The sequence below is a fragment of the Diabrotica virgifera genome, chromosome 3 (assembly GCF_917563875.1).
Source record: "Diabrotica virgifera virgifera chromosome 3, PGI_DIABVI_V3a".
In the NCBI taxonomy this organism is placed as follows: domain Eukaryota; kingdom Metazoa; phylum Arthropoda; class Insecta; order Coleoptera; family Chrysomelidae; genus Diabrotica; species Diabrotica virgifera.
In genome coordinates, this window is record NC_065445.1 from 254788846 (window position 1) to 254810050 (window position 21205).

A 21205-nucleotide genomic window follows, 5' to 3' on the forward strand; every position below is an offset into this window, starting at 1 on the left:
TTTCAAATTGTAATGCCATAGCCGGATTCAGCATAATCAAAAACAAAATAAAAACATATTTGATCAAAGTAAAATGATGAATTCAACGATATTTTTAAAATTATTTATACAAAACAATTGTTATTGTTTAAACAATTAATAAACAATTAGCGGCAAAATCTGTGAGTAGAACTTTTTACTTTATCATGCATATAAACTAACACAAAAAGTTTTAGAAAAATATAAGATTGTTTGAATTATTCCGAAACAATGCATGTTTTCGTTCTATCTTGACTTCCCTATAAGTTTAAGATTTCTTAATTAAAAATCATTCTGACCACAGTCAGTCTCTATATTTCCATTTAACGCCAACATTGTTATCTTTAAGTGGTCATTTCTAGAATACCATTATTTCTGACTTAGACCACTCTGGTTTTCAACGGCTCATATATTAAAAAGAAGAGGCGAAATAACTGAACCCTGTGGGGTAATGGTTTGCACTTAAATATAGGACTTGTGCTAATAACTAGGAAACTAGGTATAAACTAATGAAAAGAGCTTGAAAGAGTCTGAAAGATTTACCTGCATAGGAGGCTGATAGTGTTGCTGATCGGAATGGCCCTGTTGCTGTTGCTGTTGTGGATTGATGGCCGGTATGTCGAATTCCTCATCACCGAAACTGGGAGTATGAAAAGTCTGCAACAATGATAAAAGGAAAAGAGAATTAAAAAGTTACTTTACTTTCAAACATGGTCTTAGAAAATGGAAAAGAAGTTTTAAAACTAAATAAAACTTTATAAAACAAAGTTAGCAGTAACTGTCGAAGAAATTAAATCTTTTCAAGCTGCCGGTATAAAATTTTCTTCGTTTCCAACTCGACACACATTACAACTAATAGAAGAAAGAAAGAAACTCAAACAAGAAATGTAACGAACGGAAGCAACCGAAGAAGGAAAAACCCAGAAAGAAAACACAAAGAAAAATATAGGACGTAAAAAGCAAGACAGAAAAGATAAAAGGAATTATGTAAATGATATGTTGAAAAGGTCATCAAAGTACACAAAACACCATCATCCGAAATTTAACAGGGAAAACACTAAAAAGTAATAAACAAATCAAAGATAAACAAGGAAATATATATGGCAAAGCGCCATAAGTGACAACTTACCAATAGATTTAATAAAAGCTAACGCAAACGAATCAGTAGAAATGTAACACAAACTCTTTAACAAGATATGGGCCGACGAGGAGCTCCCAAAGGAATGAAATGAGGGTGTAATCATTAAAATACAAATAAATATGTTTATTGACTTTGAAAAGGCCTTCGATATGGACTACCGATGAAATACATTAATAGTTCTGGATCCCGCGTACCAAAAAAAAGTTTATTATTAGCAAGCTGAAAATTTGTTAATAGCTTATAGGTGTTTAGTCGGACAAACTTTGATGTAGGGGAACACTGGAACAGGGGAAGTTTTAATAATTGTAGAACAGATTACAGGTATCGAATGTCAGACTACGGAAACGTCTTATGTATTTTGTCGGACAGAACTTCCAATTGATATGTTACCCTTTCATTAAACTCTCATGCAAAAATCAGACTGCTATTTACCACCAATATAATTCCTGTCATTTGACATGTTCTACCTGTCGGACAAACATTTTTTCATATATTATATAAAGTTTGCTATTGAATAAACTTAAAAACAACCTGCTAGTTTTCACAATCATAAACTTGTCAGGATGACACGTTCCACACCCCTGTTCCAGTGTTCCCATACATCAAAGTTTATCCGACCAGACACCGTTAAGCTATTAACAAATTTTCAGGCGTATAACCTGATCAGACTATTCTACAAGGAATATAAAGCCAGACTGGAACATTTTTTTTGCTGATTATAGGTTAATATTACTGATATTGATATCTTAGGATCCACCTCTTTTCTCTTAGCTCCACATGCCCATTACAGACACGAATAAGATTTAAACTCTATTGTTATTTTTCATAAATTTCTTTCCCCCGGTTCCTTACAGCTCCTAGGGAAGAACCGACAACTTCTATGACCAATCTAGGATGCGTAAGGCACTCCGAAGTTTCGTTCGCTAACTGAACACGTAATACGGGTGTGCCTTGACGAAGAAAGGTGGTTTTAGTTTGTAGGCAGGGTAACAGAGAGGCATCCGTCTGCAGGACCTCTCTACGCAGGGGGAAAATGGACTCGGATGTTTTTCTCTACTTCTGAATCCAACACAGGCCGAGTTGGACATGCGGGAGAAATGGTAGAAGATACAGCTATACAAAGCGGAGTTAAACAAGGATGTGTACACTGTCCCCAACATTATTCCTAATAATAACGGACTGGAAACAGGTATTAGGTGGAATTTGCATAGTTGGAGGACTTGGGAGTTTACAGACAACGTTTGTCTTCTAACCGAACATAGCAACCACATCCATAAGAAGATCGGCAAGCTTGCAAAATACTTTAACGTAATGGACCTAATAGTCCATTCTCTCACGGTTTTTGCTCGAAATTTTAAAGAACCGCTTGGATTGACATGAAATTTGGCATACCTATAGCTTACATTTCAAAGAAAAAAGTGATATTGTGCCGATGTGTGCATTTGCCCTGGGGATGACTTTCACCCCCTCTTGGGGGTGAAAAATATATGTTCAAAATAACTTCGGAAATGGGTAAACTGACTAATTTTAAGTAACTTTTGTTCTATAGAGCTTTTTCGCCAAGTCAACACTTTTCGAGTTATTTGCGAGTGAATATGTTTATTTTTCAACAAAATAACCACATTTTAGACGGTTTTTCGCAAATAACTCAAAAAGTAAGTATTTTGTCGAAAAAAACGTTTTTAGCGAAAATATAGCCTATAAAAAAGTAAAAAAAAATGGTGTACATGTTTGGTCTCTGGATCTCGTAGAACCAGAGTTATAGCCAATGAAAAATATTCATATTCACCAAATTTCAAATAGAATATTTCGACGTAAAATATCCAAAAAATTAAGCACTTTTTGGGAAAAACCCATTATAACTTTTTTAAATTGTTTAAAAAAGCTTTATTTCTGTTTTTACAAAAAGTTTCTAGCATTAAATTTAAGCAAGTTACGCTCAAAATAAAGTTGGTCCCTTTTGATTTTGCAAAAAAAAAATCGGGAAGACCACCCCCTAATTAGCAACTTAAAATGAAATTAATCGTTACCGCTCCACAAATTCTTTTACTTATGTTGTGTTTATATGATCTGTATGTTTCAGCGATTTAAAGTGCTTATTTTTGAAAAAATTTGGTTTCAAAGTAAAATTTTTAAAAATTAAAATTTTGAAAAATATGCTTTTTTTCAAAATAACTTAAACATTGTTAGAGATACCAAAAATCTCAAAAAACAAAAAAAGTCAGATTTGCTTTTCTGAATATCACGTATTATTTTGTTTTTCTGTTAGACAAAAATTGATTGAGATTTGGTGTTTCTAAATTTGCATACATTTGTGATCAGTGACTCGTTCAACCCCTTTTAACTACAGCCCTTTCAATAATAAGGACTTTGAACCGATGAAATTTACAGATCATATAAACAATATACACGAGTCAAGAAACATGTGAAATCGTAACGATTAAGTTCATTTAAGATACTAATTAGGGGGTGATTTTCTCGATTTTTTTATCAAAACCAAAAGGGACTAACTTTATTTTGAGCGTAACTTGTTTAATTTTGATGCTAGAATTTTTTTTATAAAACAAAAATAAAGCTTTTTTTATACACTTTAAATAAGTTGTAATGAGTTTCCCCGAAATGTGCTTCATCTTTGGTTATTTCACGTTAAAGTATTCCATTTGGAATTTGACGAATATGAACCTATTTTTCATTAGCTATAACTCTGCTTCTACTAGGTGTAGAGGCGTGACATATACACCATTTTTAAAAAATTTTACGGGCTATATTTTTGCTAAGAATGTTTTTTCGACAAAATACTTAGTATTTGAGTTATTTGCGAAAAACTGTCTAAAAGCGTGGTTATTTTGTTGAAAAAATGAACATATTCACTGCCAAATAACTCGAAAAGTATTGAATTAGTGAAAAAACTCTATAGAACAAAAGTTACTTAAAATTAGCCAGTTTATCCATTTCCTGACTTTCTTTGGACGAATATTTTTTCACCCACAAGAGGGGGTGAAAACAACCCCCGGGGCAAAAGCACATATAGGCACAATATCACTTTTTTTCTTTGACTTGTTAGCTATGTGTATGCCAAATTTCATGTCAATCCAAGCGGTTCTTTAAAATTTAGAGGTTTTGCAATATTTTACCGTTAAAGAACGGACTATAAAGATAAATACAGAAAAACCGAAACTCTTAAAAAACAACAACCAAGAAACTAAAATTGAAATAAATGGAAGACAATTAAAGGAGGTAAATAACTTTACATATCTGGGATCCATCATGGAAAGAGGCGGTATTAAATCAGATGTAGAAAAAATAATATTAAAGGTACAACATGCATACAACTCCTTAAAGATAATCTGGAACACACGCGATATATCAGAATTAAGAGTATATTACTGTACGGAGCATAATATTGGAGACAAGAAGAAACAACTACCAAAAAATTACAAACCTTTATAAATAAACGATTGAGGAAAATCCTATAAATATGCTGGCCGGATAAAATAACAAACGTAGAACTATAGAGAAGAACAAAACAAGAGAAACTAACAGTCACAATTAAAAGAAGGAAATGGAAATATATTGGACATACTCCCAGGAAAGGCCAAAATATTATAACCAGACAGGTACTTGAACACCAACCAGACGAAAGAAGAAGAGGAAGACCCGATAATAGCTGTATAACAACTGTAACAAGAGATCATGAAATAATTGGCCTGAGGTGGAGAACAATTACACAGACAGCGAGAAATAGAGAGGAATGCAAAATGCTTGTAGAGAGGAAATTTCGAAAGACTAAAACAGAAGCTGATGCTCTAATCCAGCCAATCAGCCATCTTTCACTTTTGGTTAAGAAACGCAAGAGCGCCCAATACTCCTTAAGGAGGGAAGGCGATAGAGAGAGATGTTGAATTCCTCATCACCGAAACTGGAAGTATGAAAAGTCTGCAACAATGATAAAAAGGAAAAGAGAATTAAAAAGTTACTTTACTTTCAAACATGGTCTTAGAAAATGGAAAAAAGTTTTAAAACTAAATAAAACTTTATAGAAACTAGTTTGTTTCCGCAATTCATTTCAGATTTAGAGAAACAAAGTTAGCAGTAACTGTCGAAGAAATTAAAACTTTTTAAGTTGCCGGTATAAAATTTTCTTTCGTTCTCCAACTCCCGGCGACGTTGATTCGTTTTCTGGGAGATGTTAGTTTTAACTAGAAACAAATATTTTGGTTTCAAATAAACAGTTCGAAAAGTTGGAACTTGGAACTAGGTTCTTCTCTACAAATTACGTTTTAAAAGTTGGAGTTTATGGCTGCGATGCTCGGGATGATTAAAGAACAGACTAAGTCTCGTACAACACAAGAATTATGAGTTTTAATGTCTTTTTAAATTTTTCTTTATTAATGTTTAATTCAACTTTGGGATAAAAGCAAAATTTAGAAAGACAAAAGTTTAATCAGAAAGAAAAATTAGTACACAAGTTTCCGTATCTAATATTGTTTCAGTAACTAATGTCGAATATGAACAAACAACCTGATCATCTTACATAGTTAAACCATGCACAATTAGAACTAGCAAAATTTTAAAACCATCCCCCTTTGATGGTCAAATGGGAAACTTATCGTTTTCAATTTGAAGCTGCAACTAGAGCAAATAGCTGGACTGAGAAATAAATGGCAGCTTCCTTGGTAATGTCGCTTCGAAAACTGACAGCAACTGTCTTGAAATCTCTTCCTCAGGATGTTATACCATTTTTATTCAAGCTTTAGAGACAAGATATGGCCAGCAGGATCTAAAGCAGGTTTTCCAAAGTCAGCTGAGTTCCCAAAGTTCTTTATCAAAAATATAACAAAAGCCATGAAGAATTTGAAGCCGATATTAAAATATTATTACATTTACTGTATCCCCAGTTATTTAGAGATCTGCTGAAACAAATTGGTGTACTGGCATTCATAGATGGACTACAGGATGTTGAAATGCAACAAGCTCTCTTATTGTCACAAAACGCTAAATGGGGCACTAATCTCAGCCCAGGTGTATGAAGCGACGAAAATTATTTGCAGATATCGCCCACAGTTAAAGGATACAAGATTTCGAGAAAAAATGAGAAAGTAACTACCGTAGATAACCAACAACCTATTGTATCCCAAATTTTAAGCATGCTGCAAAATTTTCAACAAAAATCTCAAAAGAAACCAAAAGATGTTCTAATTTTAGAAGAATGGGACATTTGCAAAACAACTGCAGAAGCCTATTGCAGACAAGGAAATAAGAATCAAAGAATAAGGTAAGAAGATCGCCTAGATCGACACCCAGAACCCTTCACATAGTCCTACTCGTTTCCTACTAGATAGACAACAGAAGCCGGGGAACATTCACAACAAGATTGGCCAACGACCTTAAAAGAACGGCGGCCAACTGGACAGTAGGGGCGCAGTACAAATAATTACCCTTTTATAAAAAGGAACTTTTTATAATACCAGGTTTTTATTATTTATAGGACACAATATAAAAAAAGTATTATAAAAACAATTATTTTTCAAATCAAAATAACAATTTTAAAAACAAAATGGATTTCCGACACCAGGAATCGAACCCGAGCCTCCTGGGTGAAAGCCAGGAATCCTAGCCACTAGTCCATATTGGAGGTTAGGTATGGGGATAAATATGTTGACATATAAGTTCTAGTGCAACAATATTAAAATAACCCATGATTTTTTGAAATAATAAAACTCAATGCATCCATGTAAAAGATGTTGAATATTGCATCTGGGAACCTGGGTTGATGACAAAAATGACCAGAGCAAAGAAATTAAAGTCCAAATTGAAACTGCAAGGCAAGCATTTATAAAAATGAAGACACTGCTTACAAACAAAGACCTTCAGTTGCCTCTCAGATTGAGGGCTCTAAGATGCTACATCTTTTCTATATTACTATACAGAATGGAAGCTTGGACATTGAAGAGACAACGCATAAGAAAAATAGAAGCGTTCGAAATGTGGTGTTATAGAAGAATATTGAAATTTCAGTGGGTTCAAAGGATTACCAATGTTGAAGTGCTACGACGTTTAAATAAGGAGTTAGAAATTATGAACAGTATAAAAACTAGAAAACTGTAATATTTGAGTCACATTACCAGAGGAGAAAAATATGAGTTGCTGAGAATTATTATACAAGAAAGGATCCAAGGAAGAAGAAGCATAGGAAGAAGACGCATCTCCTGGCTGAGGAACCTTAGAGAATGGTTTAACTGTAGTTCATTACAACTGTTCAGAGCAGCAGACAACAAAGTGACCATAGCCATTATGATATCCAACCTCCGATAGGAGAGGGAACTTTAAGAAGAAGATTGCATTGTCATCGAGATCTGAGCTATTCTGAAAATTTTAGTTTCCTAGCTAGTCGGGAAGTATGTTTAAAACCGATTACAAGATTTTTCGGACAAAGTGACAAAGAGACAGACAAAGAACAAGTGAAGTATATAAAAACGATTTAATAAAAGAAACTAAAAACAAATATTTTGATTTCAAATAAACAGTTCGAAAAGTTGGAACTTGGAACGACCTAGGTTCTTCTCTACAAATTATGTTTTAAAAGTTGGAGTTTATGGCTGCGATGCTCGGGATGATTAACGAACAGATCAAGTCTGGTAAATACAACACAAGAATTATGAGCGTTAATGCCTTTTTCAATTTTTCTTTATTAATATTTATTTTCCACATAAACCACGCCTCAGTGGCATTATGTAAACGTTTCGTAAGATGATAAACTTTGGGATAAAAAATTAATGCACAAATTATTTTTAATAACCGAAAAGAACAAACTAGAGGACAAAAGTATGGAGAATCTTCTTTTGTGACTGAAAATTATGCATTTTCACAAAATTCCAATATGCAACAACAATATACGTAATAGTAGGGGAGGAAAGTATGCTAAATTTGGAGTTACTCGAGCGTTATGGGGATCTATATGGATAGTGAAGATTAGGTCCTAAAACCAAAAAAAGTTAAGTAAAATTTTCCATTTTTAAATATCACATTTCGACTTCATTTTTGGTTTCTTCTTGTCTTTCTCCAACCATAAAAAAATTGCAACCTATTTGCATTTAACGTTCTTCAATGTAAAGTCTTGATGAAGATGAAAAAAAAAAGTATTAATTTCATTGTTGTTTCAAAATGAAATACGGCGAAATGAGAATATGATTCTTTAATACTTTGATAATCATAATAGTAGGGGAGGAAAATATGCTAAATTTGCAGTTACTCGAGTGTTATGGGGATCTATTGGGTTGTGAAGAGTAGGTCCTAAAACCAAAAAAGTGTAGTTAAATTTTTCATAAAGTGGGTGACATTTCATTTTTTAATTTAATTTTTCATTTCCAACAATCGTTTTTTCCGATTATAGCGCCATCTATCCATAACTAGAAAAATGTCTCGAATAAAAGTAGCTTATTTTTACGCAAGGAATTCAAATCTGCAATAAAAATGGGGACTTATATTTATGATTTTAAAGTAACCCCCACCTCACCTCCGTGGGGGGTCATGTCTGGTGTCATTCGATAGATTTTTCAAAAATATTGAATACGTAATACGTGTACTTTTCAGTCTTTCGATCTGATGTTCATTTCGCGAAATATCGCGAAGTGCGTATTTAAAATTATAATTTACCCCCCACCGAAAAGGGTATCATTCGATAGATTTTTGAAAAATATTAAACAAGTATTTTTTAGTTTTTCGATCATTTCATCAGTTTTAGTTCATTTCACGAAATATTCGCTTTTTTTGTGAAACTTTGTGACTCACCCATTTCCTTACGCTCAAATCGTCAGATTTTTGAAATATACACTGTTTTGCATGTACTTCACCTTATCTTAATATGACGATTTGGAGTTTTTCTAAGGATACATTTTTTTCGGACCCCCTTAACGAACTCCCTGTATTAAGAGCCAATATATGGTAGAGGCACATTTACAAGTACAAGGTTTCTCCCCATGTGATAATCTGACGCGCTCGAGTAACTGCAAAAATCCCCGCTTGTGCTCCCTTACCATAATGTAAAATAATGACACATTGAATATTGGTATAAAATGCTTTTTAGGTATCTGTGCTTTAAATGTAATGTTCATCTACTTGTATCTTGCTTCAAACAATTTTTTTAACTGTAGTTATTTATTTAAAATCATATATTTGCCAGTGGTGCATTTTCGGACCAGTAGAAAAATCAATAAAATTAAATAATATTGTAATATGTATTGTTATAAATTTTTCGACTTCCACAATATTTGTGACAGTAGTTAACAAAAATAACCCACTTAAGGCTCCATATAATTAATTAAAAAAGTTTTGAATTGAAAAGAAAAAAAAATAGTGGTAGTTATCAGTGGTGGATAAACGCACCAGTCGTTTTTCTATATGCAGAAATTAAAAAATTCCATTTTTTTATTGTTTTAATAACATTAATTTATTGCAAAAAAAATGTTTTTCACAATATTTTTCTCAATGTTAGAGTCACTGGTCAAATATGGGAGTGAAAATTTATGTAATGGCAAAGTATTCAAATAAATTTGTTTAGCAAATGAAACGTAATTAACGTAAAATAAAGTTTGCAAATGAGCACTAACATAGAAATTCCAATCGCGCATTTGGTCCATAATCGGTGTTTAATTGAACAGGCCTGCAATAATTACAGACTAAATAGTGTCGATAGCATTTTAATAGATATGTTTTTCTATTAAATTAATCACTTTATTTACCAATTATACCATTTTCAAATTAGGCATGGTTGTTATTATATGTACATGTGTTGTTATAATGAGTTATGCAAATGGCATTGAGATTATTAGGGTTTATCGTGAGATTCAGAAAAGAGTAAATTCGTGAAATCGCAAAAACCCACACATGTGATTTTAGGGATTTTATAGGCAGTTCATTGAAATGCCAAACAGAGAAGCCGCGATAGTTCTTTGCCCTCTTTCAATTAAATACAATATAATTTTTTACATATTTAAAGAGAAGAAGGAAAAACTACTTACAGATACCTGTGGCCCATGGTGTATTGGGTTGCTAATACAATACCGAACTTGTGCCAGGGCGAGATGCCCGAGAGGTCTCAAGTTTCTGGTGTAGCCAAGTTATATTTTTTCCAGAACAATTTTTATTTAACACTTTCAGCTCCTGGCCAATATCAGATATTTGTCTCATGTGCCACTTTTATACAGTCATTTGAAAATATATTAAATATGTAAACACGGTAGCACCTGATTGATAACAGTGTGAACACGGGAGCCGTGTCGGCGGACTTTGTTAAAAGAAAAATAATTAGACCACACGTTTTTAGATTTAGAAAAATGTATATCATCTCATATTTAAACAATAACTTTATTGTTACGTTTTCGAAATGTTTTTGTTAAAACAAATTCAACAAATACATATTGATTTTTCCTACAAAATACGTACTTTGGAAAATTGTTTCCATTTAAAAAGTTCCTTTACAAATTAAGCTCACATCCTCTAAACTTTTTGTAAATAGTGTACCAACTGGGCGTGGAGATATAGCGCATTATGCATCTCTTCCGAAAACATTCCAAATAAACATAGGAGTGACAGATGACGTTACAGAGTCACTTTGGCCGATAATTTTAAATGGGACCGTCTGGCAAGGGATATCTCGTTTGAAAGGTACCTACATATTGAAAATACCTATTTAATCATACTAATTTTGTTTGATTTGAAGTTGATTTTGATGAATAAATTAAATAAAAAAACTAAAATTGGACATGCGCATTTAATTAATAAAGATTCAAACGTCCGCCTATGGTTCTTTGTCAAAAAAGTTGACGTTGAGGTAAAAACAACTACAGATTGAAAAACGTAAACGTTGTTGCCAAATAACCATAGGCGGACGTTTGAATTTTTATTAATTAAACTACAATTTTATTTTTTTTACAATTTTAGTATTTATTTAATTTATTCATCAAAATGAACTTAAACCCAAACAAAATTGGTATGATGTTACTTGCCCTAAAGTCCCATTTAAAATTATCGGTCGAAGTGGCTCTGTAACATCTGCCACTATTACGTCACCTGTTATGACTATTTGAGAAGCCTACGTCTGTTTATTTCCTCCCTACAAATTTTATTATTAAAACTATAACCACGGTTTAATGCTAAATAATCAGTTAATTCACTCTCGATTTTGACGGCTCCAATTTTGCAATAAACTCCTGAGACAAAATTTTGAATGCGCGACTATAATAATGACCGATCACGGCAAACGTAGGATGCCGTTAAATGTTAAATGGCATTCATCTGCGCTAAGTAGTGATGTTGAAAAATAACTATTCGTTACAAAGTACTCGTTACTTACGAATACCGAAAGTAACGATTACTATACAGAGAGGTAAATCGTTACTTTGATTACTTTGATTACGCTGATTACTTCATTACTTCGTACCAATCGTATCAGAGCGAGTACCTATTTTGATTTTGAGTATTGTATCTAGTCGGTTGATATCGGTTGATAAAAGAAGTCGGACCAATATTCCACGGGTGTTCGGTATCAGTACAGTTAACTAAAATTTTATCTATAAAGGGCGAAGGCTATGAAGAGTTTTACTTTACAGGATTACAGGGCGCTGAGAAGTAGCTGAAATAGAGGGAGGTATATCATTTAACAAAGCATGCACCGAGAAACAGATGTCTATACGATTTGTCGAGGTAGATAATTCACAGAATTTCACAGATGTTAGTTCTTTTGAAAATAAAAATGTAACACATTAGATTTTAATAATAAATACACACTATTCTTATCAGGCCTAGAAAAAAATAGCTTAGATTGACCGGAAAATATGTAGAAATGATAAATTTCTAGACTATGATCATCAACTTAAATTTTACATGTAGGTATGGCATTGTTTTTATCAGACCAGGGCATTTAACACTAAAAACACAGGAATAAATCTATTTTTAAATACAGTAGGTACATAGAGACTTGCAACGTTTTGCATTGTATTTAGAATTTAGGATTAGGATGACGTCTGAAAAAAAGTCTACAAGACAAAAATAGGTGGAAATGCATTATTACATTTTAAAGTGTATAAAACGCATCGAAAAATGCATAAACATGTAAAAATCAGTATATTAAGGGCCAGATTTTTTTATTTCGGGGTATTTGGGGTCAGTGAACACGAATTTGCAATCAGACCCGACCTCCGAAGCACCTGGATACCCAGGGTTACTGCTAAGGTACGTCATCTAGAGTTTCGAGGGTTTGTTTATGGCACTTAATTGATGCAAATACAGTAAAACCTCCGGTAACCGAAATAATAGGGGGGGAGGCCGTTTCGGATAACAAGAATTTTGGTTAAAAATAACATTGTTTTTTTGTATTCTTCTTGTATCAAGTTACATGGTATTATTGGTCAAAGTTGGTATTAAAAATACTATGAGGTGTTTTCGTAATGATTTCTTTAATATGTAAATACAGAATAAAGCAATAAAATTGAGGAAAATGAACATGTTTAAAGTGTTTTTTGAAAGAAATCTATTTTCTGTTTTTTCCTTTGACAACAATATTTTGTCGCTATATCTCTCCATAGTTTCATTTGCAGAATGTCATGAGGTTTTGCCTCATTTGATTCGGTTCTTTAGCTGTATGAAAGCAATATTGACGATGTTGACAAATTAACATCGAATTGTTTCCGTTTTGCTATAAAAATTTACTTTTATTGAAACTCACCCGTTTCGGTTAAACGATGTTTCGGTTAAAAAGGTTTCGGTTAACGGAGGTTTTACTGTAGATTACTCGAGATTACTGATATTGTGGAGCAGCAATGACAGAACAGTTACATATCATTTAATTTCTATCCAATGAATAGATCGGTGAAGGTCGTTATATCGGATCTTATCCTTTACGAAATACCGAGAAATGCGATTCTCGATATGATTACCAGTACTCAAATACAAAAGTAACAAAAGTAATCAAAATAACGAATACTTTAAATGATTACTTTATACAAAAGTAACGATTTGTAACGAATACTCGAAAGTAACTATAATCAACATCACTAGCGCGAAGGACTAAAATTTTTGTTGAATTTGGTAATATTGCTACCAAAATTGAACATAGGGAACAAAACATCCTTTAAGGATGTTTCGAGGAGTGATTCTTCAATTCTTTAGCGTTATACTGTGGTACTTATAACCGTTCAAAAGATACGATCGACGGGGGCAAGGGACTTTTGGCTAGCACTGTACTATTTTACTAACTATTGTGTGTTATGAACATGAGCTTTAAGAAGTGGACTTTATAGCGTTGTTGAAAGTTTTCAATGATTCATACCTTGGAACAAAAAATAAACTTAAGTCAATTGTGTAAATATCTAGAAACGTGACTGTAATGAGATACCTACTACATAATAAAATTAAAGCCCATACGAAGTAGTAGGTAGGTACTCAGACAAAATATTGTTGTGTCTATGTAATTTAATACTTATATGCCGTCCTTTATATTCTGTAAAAAGAAGCAAAAAATCAACTTTTTAAGAGACGCGGATAAGGTCAAATCCATACTGATAAATCTTCGAAAGAAGAAACAAGACAAGAAGATATACGAGAGATAGCTAAGACACCAATTACTCTTAACGCTTTTAAAAACGATAGAAACTATTTAAAAAATTACATTAAAGTGTTATCTAACTAAAACGCGTTTAAAAAAACAATTTTTTACATGAGTCAATTTAAAATCACTGAATATTTTACGTACAAAACTAGTTCTTTTGCAGAATTCTCAAACCAAAACTACGATATTTCTTCAGTTGTAACTCGAACTTGATATTCATCATCATCATCATCATCATCATCATCATCATGGCATCTACACTCCTAGCGGAGTGATTGCCGCCCTCTTTGGGCTCTTCGATTCGTTTGTCGCGGTGAATCAATCCGAATTAACATTTTGGTTTTACAATTGGCATGTGACTTGGCATCTTCTACAATTTTTCTCCATTCGTTCCTGTTTTTACTTATGGTTAACCATTATCTAACTTCCATCTTCTTAAGGTCCTCACCTATCTGGTTCACCCATCTGGTTTTGGGTCTTTCTCGTGGTCTGCCTGATACAGGTCTCCATTTGGAAATTTTCTTGATAACGGGGCTTCTGGATTTCTGCTCTCTATATGTCCCATCCATCTGAGTCTCGGTGGCTTCATAAATTTGACAATGTCTTCTCCTTTTAAAAATTCTCTTACTTCGTAGTTCATCAGTTTTCTAAATGCATTATTACTTAAGTTTAGTGGGCCTGCTGTCCTCCGAATTATTTTTCTTTTTAGGATCCATAATTTTTCTTCATCTTTCTGTGTCAGACGCATTACTCTAGTACCATATGCGATTACTGGTGTAATTGTTGCTCTGTAAATGTGCAGTTTAGAATTCTGAGTCAGCTTATTGTCTTTGAGGAAGTTGGTGTATTTCCAGTAGGTTATGTTTCCTGCCTGGATTCTTTCACTGATTACTATGCTTCTATCATTAGTTAGTTTCATTAACTGAGACCCCAAAACCTTTTCAAACTCATATTCACCAATATTATTTAAACTTGTCACATTAACTCTATTTTTTCTTGAGCATTAGGTATTTTGTTTTTTGATTTATTGCTGAACCCCTTTTATATTCTTCCTTGCACAACTTTGCAAATTGTTCCTTTAACTTTAAACTGTTTAGGTTTCTGCTGATCAATATTATGTCGTCAGCATACGCCACAAGTTGCGACGTCGATGTTATAATTGAACAGGATATTTCTGTAGATCAATGTAGATCTTATTGTTCCTTATACATCGACATTAAAAATAGTGACGTTGATAGCGAGTCGTCATGTCTATTGCACCTACTCCAGTTGCCATATCTATATTTTTGGTGATTCCGTCATTTGTTATTATTGCTGCCGTCGATCCTTTCTGTAAATAGAAGCAAAAAAAAACAACTTTTTAGAGACGCCTTCTTCTTCTTCTTAAAGTTCCGCTCCTATCGGAGATTGGAAATCATTCTGGCAATTATAATTTTGTTGGTTACGCGCCGGAACAGTTCAATTGAGCTGCATCCAAACCATTCACGGAGATTGCGTAGCCACGAGATTTTACGTCTTCCTACGCTTCTTCTGCCTTTGATTTTGCCCTGCATTATATTCCTTAATAGTTCGTATTTTTCACCTCTCATGATGTGCCCTAAGTACTCCAACTTCCTGATTTTTATGGAATTTAAAACTTCGCATTGTTTTCCTAGTTGTTCGAGCACTTGTGCGTTTGTTTTACGATCTGTCCGTGATATTTTCAGAATACGTCTATAACACCACATTTCGAATCTTCCAGGTTTTTAATGTGGGATTGTTTTAGAGTCCATGCCTCAACCCCATACAAAAGGGTGGAGAAAATATAACAACGAAGCATTCTTATCCGGAGCGTTATATTGATATTGCGATTACAGAAAAGTTTCCTCATTCTGTTAAAAATGGATCGTGCAATTTCAATGCGGCATCTTATTTCTTTTGTCTGATCAGTATTTTCTGTGATCCATCCTCCAAGGTATTTGTACGAAAATATTTGCCCAATTTCTGTATTATCCAGTACTAGTCTAACTCTAGGGCTTACAATACCGGGATTCCGGGATCCCGATTACCGGAATCCCGGACGATTTTTGTCCAGCATTCGATACCGGTATTTAAAATAAAAATACCGGTATTTCGGTATTAGCTTAATTTATAAAAAGTGAATTGATGCACAATAAACTTTCTTCTAAAATATTTATTAAAAATAAAATTATTTTTGAAGATTAACAAACAATATCATTGTAAAAAATATTTATTAAACACGTTTATTACACATACAAGTCAAGTATAGCGCTTTCTAAAAGCGTTAATGTCGTTAATTTAAGGCGAAGGGATATATCAGTTTTACAACCAAATTATTAAATCTCGTCAACAAATGAGTTATATAAAAATTCTTAAATATTTAAAATTAGACTACTTTATTTATAAATAAGCTGTAAGATTTATTAATCAGAATTGTTTTTAACATTTTCAGATCTACTTTTCATTTATTTTTTGTGTATTGTGGTGTATAAATTAGGCTCATTTATTTTCTGAAGTATTTATAATAATTGAAAATATATAGCGGTCTAAATAGTAATCTATATTAAATATACACATACTGTATGTCACAGTAAGTTAATCTTTGTAATTAATATATTTTAAAGTTAAATTAATTTACAAATAGCAAATTTTATTAGTAAAAGTACTATCCTATTATATGCTAAATTCATCCTAGAATCAAATATATAGTTTTTCTATTTGCACATTTTTTTGTATCTATCTATTCCTATTCTCTATGTAACCTTATAAACAACATTTACTCATTTCAAAACAAAATTTAATAGGTTTCATAAATATTATTTATATTATGTATATTTTTTATTCATAATACCGGTTTTAATATCGGGATCCCGGTATTTGAAATTTTAAATACCAAATACCGGTATTGACATTTTGGCTCGGTATTGTAAGCCCTATCTAACTCTGATGTTTTGTGCTTTTGTATATGTGCGTTGCAATGTATATTTAGTTGTTGAGCAAGGTGTTGCAATTCTTCTAGTGTTCCCGCTAAAAGTACGGTATCGTCAGCATATCTTATATTATTAAGTGGCTCACCGTTTATTATTAGGCCCTCATTGACTTCGGCCAACGCTAATTCTGAGATGGCTTCACTATATAAATTAAATAACAATGGTGATAAAATACACCCTTGGCGCACCCCACGACGAATCTGGATATCCTCAGTCAGTTCATTTTCAACTTTCACTTTTGCTGTCTGATTCCAATAGAGGTTACATATTTATAATTCTAATAATGTCTCTACTGTCTATGTTTTTATTTAACAACATTTCTTTAAGACGATTATGCTGCACTTTGTCAAAAGCCTTCTCAAAATCAATGAAACAGGCATATAGTTTAGAGACGCCAGATAAGGTTAAATCAATTTTGAGAAATCTTTGAAAGAAGAAACAAGACAAGAAGAGATACGAGATAGCTAAGAAACCAATTACTCTTAACGCTTTTAAAAACCATAGAAACTATTTTAAAAATTACATAAAAGTGTCAGCGCGTTTCGAAAAAAAACAATTTTTTAAATGAGTCAATTTAAAATCACTTTATAAGGCACAAAGCTTTTGAACATCCAGTAGGCATTGAAGATGTCAGCCGATATTTTACGTACAAAACTAGTTCCTTTGCAGAATTCTCAAACCAAAACTACGATATTTCTTCAGTTGTAACTCGAACTTGGTATTAACTCTGCTTTATTTACGATACACCATTTATAAAATACATTTTCCACAAGAAATAATAATAAAGCACCTTCTGGAAGTGAAACATAACTTCAAGTCCAAGTCGTGTTCGGGACCAGACTTGGCATCAATGCATCAGGGTCGGCGTTCACTTTTTTTTATTTTTTATTAATCTGTAACTTTGTAAGGAATCTTACTGGAGGATAAATCCCTTTGTGATTTACTAGTAACCAAAATTTATAGGTTTTTAATAAACTTCGCTTGTTTATAAAATATTTTTCTTTTGCTGTCTTTATTAGTAGATAGTTGCAATAGTTGAAAAAGGATATTGAAGAGAATAAAAAATAGGTATATACGGTGAAAATTCATGAAGAAAATTAGATGTACCTATACAAGGAAAAACTAAAATTAGGAGTCTTAACCAAACTTCTTCTTGGTCTCTAACCTGATGCAGGTATCATGATATCATGAAACTTAAGCTGGTTTTTCTAATGCTCCAAGTTTTTACATATAATAGATAGCAACAATACGGTTCGTGTATCGATTTCTTTTGCCTCTTTTACCTTTCCCTTGATAGTAAATTTTTAAGATTATTTCATTCATAGGAGATTCTGACCAATAGAAAGCTACAGAAATCTAAATTAAATTGATAATTTTTGATAATTTCCCGTCGTCAAGTATATTACGTCATATACCCTTCGTTGCTATGAAAAAATACATTCAGTGACATTAATGACAATTAATGTTTTAAAAATTATAAAAGTGATGACTTTCAACCGTAAAATATTTATAACAACTGTGTGTTTAATTGTACTAATTTGAACTTACATAAATAAATTACAATAAAATTTTGGTTTTTAACAGATTCCTTGTGGGATCGGTATTCACCGGAGGGACCGCAGACGTTCGGATACAATTAGCGTCTCTTTGCAAAGACAACGACGTCGACTTTGCAAAGTAACAAGACGCTTACTCGACACACACACTACACATTACTCCCCTGAGTTAGTGATAAGTTATAGTCTAAAAAACAATTGTGAAATTGATAGGCTAGTTGATTGTGAAAACCAGTACCAATAAAACACAAAACACACACACACACATTCATGAAATAATCGCAACAAATTGCACTCGATCTCTAAAATTAACATGGAATTTTTGCCCTCGTGACACTTTGACATAATTTCACTCGCCTTTGGCTCGTGAAATGAAAGCTGTCAAAGTGTCACTCGGGAAAAATTCAATAATTTTAGAGCTCTTGTGCAATTACTACTGATTATTTCATTCATAGAAGATTCTGACCAATAGAAAGCTACAGAAATCTAAATTAAATCGATAATTTTTGATAATTTCCCGTCGTCATGTATATTACGTCAGATGCCCTTCGTTGCTACGAAAAAATACATTCAGTGACATTAATGACAATTAATGTTTTAAAAATTATAAAAGTAATGACTTTCAACTGTCAAATTAATATTTATAACAACTGTTTGTTTAATTGTACTAATTTGTACTTACATAAATAAATTACAATAAAATTTTGGTTTTGAACAGTTTTATTAATGAAATAATCGCAACAAATTGCACTCGATCTCTAAAATTAATATAGAATTTTAGAGCTCTTGTGCAATTACTACTGATAATTTCCTTGAAACACGTATCCAAAATAGCCTAATATTTTTGCTTATTTTTAAATTCTTAACCTTTTCTTTATGTTTAGTTATTTCAGTACAGATTCAAAGTTTTGTTTTTGTGTCGATATTTATTTCATGGCTTTTCCAAATATTCTTAATTTTGCCATAGAACTCTTTGCAGTTCCTGAACGACGCTTTACTTTTTAACCCCCATGGTAGTTATTAAAGAGCCCAGATACATAAATTTATCTACCTACAACAGCGATATTATTTATTAATATTAGCTAGAGCTTTTTATACATTATATCAATTTGTCAGCTACATATTCTTGTAAGCTTTTTTGTTGATATTTTGATCTAAAATACATTTTGTTGATGTATTTTAGATTAAACTCATGATTTGTATGAATTCATAAAGGAAAAGTTTTCATTACGTAAAGGATAAAGTAACCAAATTCCTTGTTTTCTTTTCCACTTTTGTGACCGATGACCCTTTCTTTAAAGCAGTTGCATTCTGCTGATGTTCATTGTACGACCGATTTTATTTGCTATTTTTATTACTATTTATGTTATTTACATCAAACTTATGCTATTTTTGTTAGCAATACATTACTTGCAAATTCTAAATCACTTTCCATCATAATGATTTTTTGTCGTCTTCTTCTTTTGGCATTATAACCCTGGATGGGTCTTTGCTTGTCTAGCTATGTCCCTCCATTCAGATCTCTCTAGTGCTCTTTTCCTCCATTGTTTCATATTCATGGTTTTTAGGTCGTCTTCAGTGCCGTTTTATCCATTGGGCGCCCAGGGGCCCGTAGCAACCCTTCCTTTTATCAATAACAAATTAAAGTCCGCTAAATAATCGAGAACCAATTTTTAAATAGAGAAAAAGACTACTAAATACCTGCGATTTCGATATGGTCTGATTTTAAGACTAATAAATAAGACCTGTGACAACTTTTAAACCAAAGAGCGATTCCTTAGAAAATTGTAAAAAAATGTATGAAACTGGAGACAAAGCTTATTATAGAAGATTAAATGAAAGCAACTCTTATAGAGTAAAACCCAATGGAGGCAAAGAGAAGTGTTAAAGCTGTTTATTGTAACCTGTGCAAATTATTTTCAATTGAAAAAAATAGTTTAACTGATTTTAGATATATTTTACCCACTGGAAATATTTGAATAGTTTACTCAAATCTCACGAAGAAAGTAAATTTTATCTGAACTCTATGGTTACATTAATAACAAGATCATCAGTTGGAGTTAGATGGATCATCAGTTAAATTAGAGTTATAGACGCTACAGACTATTGAGTAAAGGTCCTAAGAAGAGTTGTTGTCACAATTAAATTACTTGCTTCTCAAGGACTAGCTTTTCATTGATCCCATGAGAATTTAACGAGTCGTCATAAGGGAAATTACTTAAGTTGTCTTGTATACTTTGCTTTTGACAACTTCTTAGCTCAGCATTTACAGCGGAATGCGAGTAAAGAAAAAGGTTCAGTTAGCTATCTGTCTGACCAAACTTGCAATGAATTCTTGGAAGCGATGAAAACAAAACATGTAGAAACTTTTGACGCTGTAAATGCTTTACTTAAAAACTACGGATCCATCAAACATATTTTTCCAGTTAATCAATAATAGAGACAAAAAATCAGCAGTTAGAAGTGAAGCCAAGGCCCTCCATAATAAAATGGATATATTTGAGACAGGTTAACTTAGATACTCTATTGACACTGATTTGGGCAAGGATTTTAAAACGAGTGAATGCAACAAGCAAAACGTTAGAAACTGTGGACTTGAATGTGTCAATTGGAGTAGAATTAATGACATTTGAGATTTGTTGGAGACGTAAGAAATAAACTAAGCGAAATTGAACTAGAAGCCAAAAATATTTTTTTGTGAAGGCAATAATCTCAAACACATTCTATAGAATTGGCCTTCAAAAAACAAAGAAAAAACATTTTTCGATGAAGCAGTTGAAAGTGAAACAATTTTAAAGGGACAAGAGATATTCAGAATTGATGTACCTATTTAATGTTATATGCCACAATATTTCTCAAGATCTTTTAAAGAGACTATAATGCTACAAAGATG

At 32.5% G+C, this 21205-nt stretch overlaps 1 protein-coding gene across 11 annotated transcripts in view; it reads right to left on the minus strand.

Moving 5' to 3' along the window:
* Nucleotides 1-21205, minus strand: part of LOC114340088 (TOX high mobility group box family member 4-A-like) — a 605389-nt gene that overhangs the window by 47605 nt on the left and 536579 nt on the right. For 8 of the 11 annotated variants that reach the window (XM_050647328.1, XM_050647332.1, XM_050647322.1 and 5 more), the window contains one exon: nucleotides 562-675. The exons of the other annotated variants lie outside the window; for them this stretch is intronic. In XM_050647328.1, coding sequence (XP_050503285.1) covers nucleotides 562-675 — 114 coding nt within the window. The remainder of the gene's footprint in view (nucleotides 1-561; nucleotides 676-21205) is intronic. 11 annotated transcript variants of the gene reach the window in all.